This window comes from Adiantum capillus-veneris, chromosome 1 (genome assembly GCF_014529385.1).
Source record: "Adiantum capillus-veneris isolate H3 chromosome 1, ASM1452938v2, whole genome shotgun sequence".
Taxonomy (NCBI): Eukaryota; Viridiplantae; Streptophyta; class Polypodiopsida; order Polypodiales; family Pteridaceae; genus Adiantum; species Adiantum capillus-veneris.
In genome coordinates this window covers 11,641,304-11,650,099 of record NC_140931.1, presented here as the reverse complement: position 1 = coordinate 11,650,099, position 8,796 = coordinate 11,641,304, and the positions used below count along the sequence as shown (strand labels likewise).

The 8,796-nt window shown below is 46.1% G+C and overlaps 1 protein-coding gene across 1 annotated transcript; it reads left to right on the top strand.

Moving 5' to 3' along the window:
* The first annotated feature begins 4,376 nt into the window (after positions 1–4,376).
* On the top strand, positions 4,377–8,358 carry LOC147464324 (uncharacterized protein YML079W-like). The gene is made up of 3 exons (XM_086514013.1): positions 4,377–4,564; positions 4,647–4,768; positions 7,897–8,358. Exons 1-3 carry the CDS (start codon positions 4,444–4,446, stop codon positions 8,227–8,229), a joined length of 576 nt encoding a protein of 191 aa, XP_086370139.1. The 5' UTR covers positions 4,377–4,443; the 3' UTR covers positions 8,230–8,358.
* The last annotated feature ends 438 nt before the right edge of the window (positions 8,359–8,796 follow it).

Here is an 8,796-nt window from a genome sequence, read left to right as displayed (position 1 = left end):
GGATGCGTTGGCGTAGAGTGCTAGTTGCTGTGGAGATAGCCGTGAGGGTGGGCATTCGACTGAGAGCATCTGGCATGACATTTGCTGTGGAGATAGCCGTGAGGGTGGGCATTCGACTGAGAGCATCTGGCATGACATTTGTAGTACCTGGTTTGTGGATGATGTCGATGTCGTATTCTGCCAGTGTATCTTGCCACCTAGCTTGCTTGGGGGTGATTTTGGGCTGTGTCTGGAAGTATTTGAGGGAGATGTTGTCAGTGTAGACCTTGGTGTGTTTGTCTTGGACATAGTGTCGCCACTTTCGGAGGTAGTGGACGACAGCGAGCATTTCCTTCTCATGGGTGGTCCATTTGGTCTCCACATCTGTGAACTTGTGGGACTCGTAGGCGATGGGTTGATTCTCTTGCATGAGGACACCGCCAATGGCACCATCGGAGGCATCCGTGTGGACTTCAAAGGGTTTGGTGAAGTCGGGTAGTCGGAGGACGGGGGTACTACACATGGCTATCTTCAGGTTCTCAAAGGCCTCTTCTTCTCTGGACGTCGACTGAAAGGGTTTGTGGCCTTTGGTTATCTCTGTAAGTGGGGCAGCGATCTTGCTGAAATCGCGGATGAAGCGACGTGTGTACTGACAGAAGCCCACAAACTCTCGGACTTCTTTGATGGATGTCGGTGGAGCCCACTTGATGACAGCGTTGACTTTCTTGGGGTCCACCATAATCCCTTCTGACGTGACGATGAAGCCCAGGAACTTGATTTTCTGAACAGCGAACTCACATTTCTCCAGCTTGGCATACAGCTGGTGTTCCCGGAGGCGCTGGAGTACTGCGGCGACATGCTTCTGGTGCTCTTCTAAGGTTTTGCTGTAAATGAGCAAATCATCGATGTAGGTGATTAGGTAGTCGTCAATCATGTCGCGGAAACTGTCATGGATTATTCTGCAGAAAGTGCCCGAACCGCCGGTGAGACCAAACCCCAGGACCATCCATTCCCAGGAGCCGTAGCGTGTGCGGAAGGCGGTCTTCGGGATGTCTTTAGAGGCGATGCGGACTTGGTGATAGCCTGAGCGGAGGTCGATGCGCGTGAAGTATTGGGCACCCTGTAGTCTGTCCAAAAGATCTTCCATGAGGGGGACTGGGTACCTGTTCTTGATAGTTATCTTGTTGAGGGCCCGATAATCCACGCATAGTCGCATCGAACCGTCTTTCTTCTTGACGAACAGGACTGGGGCCCAAAAAGGAGAGATGCTTGGCCGGATGAAACCTTGATCCTCCAATTCCTGGAGTTGCTTCTTGAGCTCTTTTAGCTCAATGTCGTTCATGCGGTAGGGGGCCTTCGCCGGGGGTGTGCTTCCTGGGATGAGGTCAATTTCATGTTGAATTTGACGGGGAGGGGGTAGGCCGGGGGGAAGTTCTGGAGGCATGACATCCTTGTACTTCTGGAGGATGGGGGTAAGGGAGGGGTCACCCACCTTGGCCTGATCGATGGTGATGGAGTTGAGCCTTGCTGTGGGCTGCTCCTTTGCCTGCATGATGCAGAGGTGAACCTGAGCTCCTTTCTTGAGGGCCCGCTCTGCTTGCTTTGCACTCATGAGGTTGAGCCTGGGAGAAGATGTCTCTGGGACCTTTTGTTTGCCTTTCATCGTTGCCAATTGAGCAGGGTCTTGGCGGTTGATGGGAGGGGGATTGGTTTGAAGATGCGCCTGGCGGGTGAAAGCTTGCTGCGTTGTGAGTCTGGCGCCTTGGACAGTCACTGCTTTGCCTTGATTATTCAGGAGTAATTGGTCCACCTTCATGCCTAGGAGTGCAATGAGGTACTTGTCATTGAAGGAGAGACCAATGATTGCCTCAAAGTCGTCCATTGGGACCACTATGAAGTCAAGGCGACATGTGAATTCACCCATCTCGATCCGGACTTGACGGGCTGCCTTTACATTGCTATCCTTTCCCTGGGCAAACTTGATTGTAGTTTCACTGACGGTGGTGAGGCGTAGGCCCAGGCGAGCGGCGCACTGCGAGGATAGAAAGTTGTGTGTAGCGCCTGAGTCTACCATGATCCACTGTTGCTGGGTCCCAATTGTTGCCTGGACATATAAGTTCTGAATGTCCGTGATGGCTGCTGCCATGCATTGAGGGTGGAGGGATACTGCTCCAATCCGAAGTTGTTGGTCAGCAATAGGGTCATCCGTTTCTTCGCTTCTTCGTTGGGAGGGGGGAGGATGGTTCTTCGATTTGGATGGTGTTGGCTCTGCTAGATGATGTTGATGCCTGATTTCTCTTGCGGACACATGCGTAGTTGGGTCCATGGGCGATTCTGCAGTCATTGCACCAGATGCGATCGGGGTGCGACTGGTTATTGTTGCGCGCAAAAAAGGTGCGTGGGACTAAGGCGCCATTTCCGTGGCCTAATCCCGGGTTGCCATTGGGTGGTGGTGGGCGGGGGTCATTGCTTCTGTTATTGGTTATAACTTCTCGGCCTCGCCCAGCGGGTGGGTTAGCCCAGTTGCTGGAGGGCGTAGGGGCAAAATGGTTGGGGCGAGGGTTATTGGGAGGAAAACCTGGGGTTGAACTTGTGTTGCGTAGTTTTTCGGCCATATTGGTGGCCACTTCCCAGGTGTTGGGATTTTGCTTCTCTACCTCGCGGTGGGCCCAGGGCTTAAGGCCGTACAGGACGCCATGTAACCTGTCTGCTATGTGCATCAATGGAAGTTGGAGCATGAGTCGTCGGTATTTGACAATGTAGTATGATATGTGGCCGTCTTGGCGTAGATCGCGCCACGAATCCCTGACTTTGTTTCCTTCATTCTCTGGGACAAAGTAGCTGAGCATGTCTCTTTGTAGGTCTTCCCAGTCCTCCCAGTGCTTTGATGGCTGTTCAGTGAGGAACCATACATAGGCGTCGTCGGCCAGGAAGGTTTTGGCCACTTGCACCCATCTGCGTCTGCCTATGTTGTTCCACTGCATGTAGTCTTCTACCTCGCTGAACCACTTGTTGAGTTCCAGTGAGGTGCGGTTGCCTTTGTATTTCTCTGGGGGACTGGGTCTGAACTTTCCCAGTCTGTTTTCGTCTTCTAGGTGTCTGTCAGGGCTGTAGTAGCGTCTTTCGCTTTGATCATCCTGATACTCTTCATCTTCGGGTTGCGGTTGTCTTTGTGTGTTACGCCGTGTGTTGACATTAGAGATGCCTGGTCGGTCTTCGTATCGCTGGCCTAGCTGTGTCTGAATCAATTCGCCCAGGTTAGCCGACATCAAGTTGATCTGTTGTTCCATGGAGGCCATGATGCGGGCCTCCAGTCTCCTTTCTATTGTGTCTTGGGCATCTTGTCGTGTCTTCGTTTCCTTCTTCTTCTTCTCCTTCTTATTCAGATCAGGCTCGGTTCGGTATCCGTCATCATATTCTTGATCTCCAGCCATTTCTGTACTTTGGTGGCCGAAGCCGAAAAGAAAAACTCAAAAATGTCAAAAACTGAAAAACTGCGAGAAACGGCTTGAAAACGTTGAAAAACTGTGAAACAGCGCAAGACGGGGTCCAAAACGACGAAAACCGTGAAAAACGGCTCAAAAACGGTGAAAACCGGTCCCAAATGGTGTAAGATGGGGCAAAACGAGGTGAAACGTTGAAAAACGATGGGGAACGTGGAGAAAACGCGTCAAAACGGGCAAAACGGGTCAAGAATGCGAAGAACGCGGTGAAAACGGGGCGAAACGCGGGTCAAACGAGGCAAAACGGTGAAAAACTGTGGGGAACGTGGAGAAAACGCAAGGAACGGGGCAAAACGGGGCAATCACGCGAGGGACGTGGTGAAACGGGGCAACACGGGCCGAGAACGCGGAGAAAACGTGGAAAAACGAGGCAGACGGGCCGAAAACGTGGTAACAACCACGGGCCACGGGCCGACGTCGGGTCGGCGGGGACTCGAGCCGAAGCTCTGATACCAAGTGTGACGCCCTCGTTCGGAGCGTCGCGGGAAAGGGGCCGCGCCGGCTCATCTGCGATGCAAACGGGACCTGCAGGCAAGCAAACGCATACACAAGAACGCAACTTGAAAACTGAACGCAAGAGGGACACGAGAGTGAGAAATGCGAACGAATGATCAATATCATAAGAAACTAGTGCCGAATACAAGGGACGCAAGTAATCACAGAAAAACGGGGCTGGCAAGTTGGGGGAAGTGGCACATACTTCCCTTATATCACATCATATATCAAACTCCTATGCACACTCTTTAATTTTTTGTTCTTTAGTCTTTTTTAGCATACCAAAAAGAATTTTAAAAATATCTTTGAAAAATAGCATTTGAAAGGAAATGCTGTCTTTCTTTTCTTTTTTTTTAAAGGACACATCTTAAGCAAACAAAGTCAGTGGAGGGGCTCTTTGTCAAATCAAAATATATAGCCTGGGGAAGGTGCAAAATGTGGGTTGGATTAAACTTGCAGCGACGATATGCAGGTGAGCAGGTTACTACAGTCGCTGCAGCTGCTGCCTAATCCGGAGGGCGGTTTCTACAAGGAAACGTTCCGCGATGACTCCGTTCATCTTGCTAGATCTTCACTTCCTCCACAGTGTAACACCCCCCCCCCCCCCCCCCGGGCTCTCTCTCTCTCACATTCGTGTAAACGTGTGAAGTGCGTGTTTTTGTCTCGTAGACAAGGTAGACCGGCCTGTGAGCACTGCCATTTACTATTTGCTGCCCGCTGGCAACGTCTCCAAGCTTCACAGATTGCCAGCTGCAGAAGTCTGGCATTTCTATTTGGGCGAGCCTTTAACGGTAACTTTTGAATCCTTTGGTTCTGAAGTATGCTAGCATTTCTGCATGATAATTAAGAACTTATAAAGGTGCTATAAATTTTGTTCTAATCTGACTACATTGAATTATGCTGCTTGAGTAACGGGGATGGGGGTGGCTATCTAATATGTGAGTAATACTTGTGTGTCGTGGTTCTAGCTGCACATATCTGTTGTAGGTTATTCATTCTGAGCAGTACACATTCTTCATTGATTTCGAAGACCTTGGATGTGGAATAGTTTTTTTCCAAGACCTCATGTGATTATATGTGCTAAAAGTTGCAGACTTATTGGTTTGCTCGTTTTGTCTGGGAAAATCAGATCCTTATTTCCAATCTGGCAAAGCTTACGGGCTTAGAAGCTCTTTGACATATGCCAATCATGACACACTGTTTGTAAGTCCAAGCAAATTGGGTCTCTCTGTCAGTCTTCACGCAGCATACTATTCTGCTGATCTGCCCTTGCATCAGTAAGGTTGTTCCGCCAGCTACAGGCTGTCGCTACAACGTTGCCTCACAGGGATACGTAGATAATTGAGACCGGAGAACTTTGGGACGTTTTGCTAGCGATTCTATTCACAATACATTTGAATAGTTTCTGGGGTTTTTTTTAATAATGATGCAAGAGGTTGTATCAATCTTATGGTCATTAGTTGCTTCATCAAAAGGTAACCTTCTCTCTTTTCTTGCTGGGTATTTGTCATCAGTTTTTGTATACGAATCAAAGACGTTTATGAAAGATTACATATGTTGTCTTACATAATTGGATATGTGTTCTTGTGTTTATTGGAACTATGATTGATTAGACATACTTCTATTCCTAAATGGGCTACTATGAATGGCCATTGACATGTTGGAAAAGCATAAAGAACTATATATTCTCATCCTATTGGAAGAGAGATATTGGATACAAGTGTATGGGACGAATGGAATCTACCTTAGGCACACACACATTAAAACATGCATGATGACTTGCATTGAGTGGTGTTTTGTAAATGCTTGAGCATTAGGTATTTTACTTGAAAAGAGCTTTCATTTGATTCACATATTGATGTTTTTGTTATCAGTTTTTGGTCTATTCTAGAGTGTTCTAGAAGCTTCGAGTCAAGGGCTAGAAGAATCTAAAAAAAGTATTACAAAAGAAAGACTTATATGTGTAAGGGCACTTATCAAAGACAAAAGACAAAACCCTAAAATTCCAAAGCAAAAGCTGGTTGCAGATTTCTGTAAATTGCGTTGACATGCTGATGTGGTAGGTTGTACGAATTCTGAGTTTTGCGCTAGTTGAGGCAAGGCAGTTTTTGTGCATGATTTTTGGACCAGATGCTTTTGGTATCAAGTGCTCTGATGCTTTTGGAGCTCTGCTTTTGGGCATCCCTTGTACTGTTTATAAGGACCCCTCACTCTGGAGAGCCTCCAGAGTCCAGAATCCAAAGGCAATGGCAAAGAGAAGAGGACACCTGGGAGTTGTACTTTGTGAAGCATAATAATAAAGAAATACCAAAAGGGGCGCTAGTCTTTGAGGCCAGTGTGTCAGAGTGTCTTGGCTTGGAACTCTGCTGTGCCATGTCGACTCTTCTCTTCTCTCTCTATTCAAGTTCAATTATTTGCAGATTTTGTTCTTGTGTTGTTGTTGATTTCCCGCTTGGACTGTCCAAGCTTGTAACTGTTGTTGCAATTTCTCACGTGTGTTGCTATTGATTTTCTCCCTTGGAGTGTCCAGCATGTTTCAGTTGGAGCCGAGTTTTCCTTTGAGAGTTCTTGACGTTCAACAACTCTCCATGAAGTTGTAGATGTCATAGTCTTGCTATTGATTTTCTCGCTTGGAGTGTCCAGCCTGTTTCAGTTGGAGCCGAGTTCTCCTTTGAGAGTTCTTGACGTTCAGCAACTCTCCACTAAGTTGTAGATGTCACAATCTTGCCAAGATTAAGGATGAAATTCCTTGCTTTTGTGTTGGGTGAAAGTGATACAAAGCTTACAAATCCATCCCAATTAAATTATCCTTTGGGATACAACATTTTAAGTGTGATCAAGGACACTATAGTGCCCCTCTATTAAACCAGTGTTAAGCATATGTCAAACATATGTTTTCTCTTATTGCTGAAGAAATGTCAAGTCAGCAACATTCGATGGAGGAGATGTTGTCAATAGGTGGTGTGATTTGCCGGAAACTTAGGTTGTGATTTTGTCTTTGTTTTGTTGCAGTCTTACTATACATTTTGAGAGGGGAATTTGAGCTGAATTTGTAGCCTTTGAGAGCTCTCGGTGTTTAGAACTCTTCACAAGGGAGTTATTGTAATTTTGCCAAAACAGTGGGCCAAAAATCTTGCTTTTGTGTTTTTTGAGAATGGGTAAATTGATGAAAAGCTTACAACTCCAACTCAATTAAGTTCTCACTTGGCATACAATTTGTATTCCGTACCAGGGACAATACAAAATAAGTCTTCTATCACTGACAACTACATGTGAAAAGATGGTTGGATAATAGGAAATTCAAGTGTCCACTGCTAGCTACCGAACCAAGTTTTCCAGAAATATGTCTCTAGTTGCCCACAATGTAACAAGAGACGTTTCGTGTGTTTCATCGTTTTGAGGCGTTCCGTTTCAAAATTGCCAAGATGAAACACATATATGTTACAAGAAACGTTTCATGTGTTTCATTGTTTTGAGGCGTTCCGTTTCGAACTGCCAAGACAACACACATGTTTCTAGAGGTTCTTAAAAACGTGAGATTTAGGAGTCTAGTAGGTAGATACATCCTATATACATGGTCACACAAGTTGTAAATATGTTGCACATCACACACTATATGGCTTAGAACAAATTTTTTTTTGAACCTGAGAAATACGGTTTGGCCTAGTTTCTGTCGAAACTTTTTGAGCATTTGGTGTTTTGTACGCTAGCTGCCCAAGAAATCTCACTGCTCAGGCCAGCAGCATTCGATGGGGGAGATGTTGTTGATAGATGGTGTGATTAGCCAGAAACATTATGTTGTAGGTTTGAAGGTGAAAATTTATTAAAAAATTCCTTGAAGTTTTAAACTTGCAGAGTAAAGATTCAACTTACCATCTGCTTTGGCTGATGCTGACAGTGAAGGTGTAGCATGGTGCAGGTGATGGAGATCAGTGATGATGGCCACGTCAAACATACGGTTTTAGGGCAAGATCTCGAAGCGGGCCAAGTTTTGCAGCACACTGTGCCACCACTTGTGTGGTTCGGAGCATATCCTACCAAGGATGTGCAATTGGTTAAAGATGGTGGCTGTTGTTTAGTCAAAGCTGAAATGAGCAGAGATTCAGAACACCACTTCTCGCTTGTTGGGTGCACTGTATCTCCTGCTTTCCAATTTGAGGATTCTGAGATGGCCAAGCGCTCAGTCCTTTGCACTCTTTTCCCTCATGCGAAAGAATGCATTAGATTCCTGACTGCAGCAGATGAGGACTGATTTTACTATTCTTCATGTGTATTAAGGTGATTGAGTAGAGTTGTATGCATCACAACTTGGAGCAGTCTCAAGGTAAACCTCATAACTCCTTATAATTTTCAGAGGCAATTCTCAATCTCTTATGCCTAAGTGAGTTCATTTGTGGGTATCGGTGTGTTGAAAGTTTAATGGTTACATTCTGGCGTTTTTCTTGGGTGCTTGCACTTAGATCCATTTTTTCGACAGCAGACTATTGCCTTTTACTTTTATTGGGCAATTTTGTCTTCTACATGAGAAATGTACGTGTAGGTATCAGATAGATAGCATGTATGGTGATGAAGCCTTGTTCTATTTGCCTAATGGTGTGACTGGGCAGGTATGTATTTGTTGGCTGGGCTGTTATCCTAGTTACTCAGTTAGTGCAGGTACAAGGGTACGTCCCTCTTGGCCCTGGTCCTTAAAATGCATCACTGAGTAGGGGAATCCAACTGCACCATTACATGGCATGCAAACCACATTGCTGTGATTATAAAGCATTCAATATCCTGTGCAATGTATGCAGCCATATATGGGCATTCCCTGCATCCT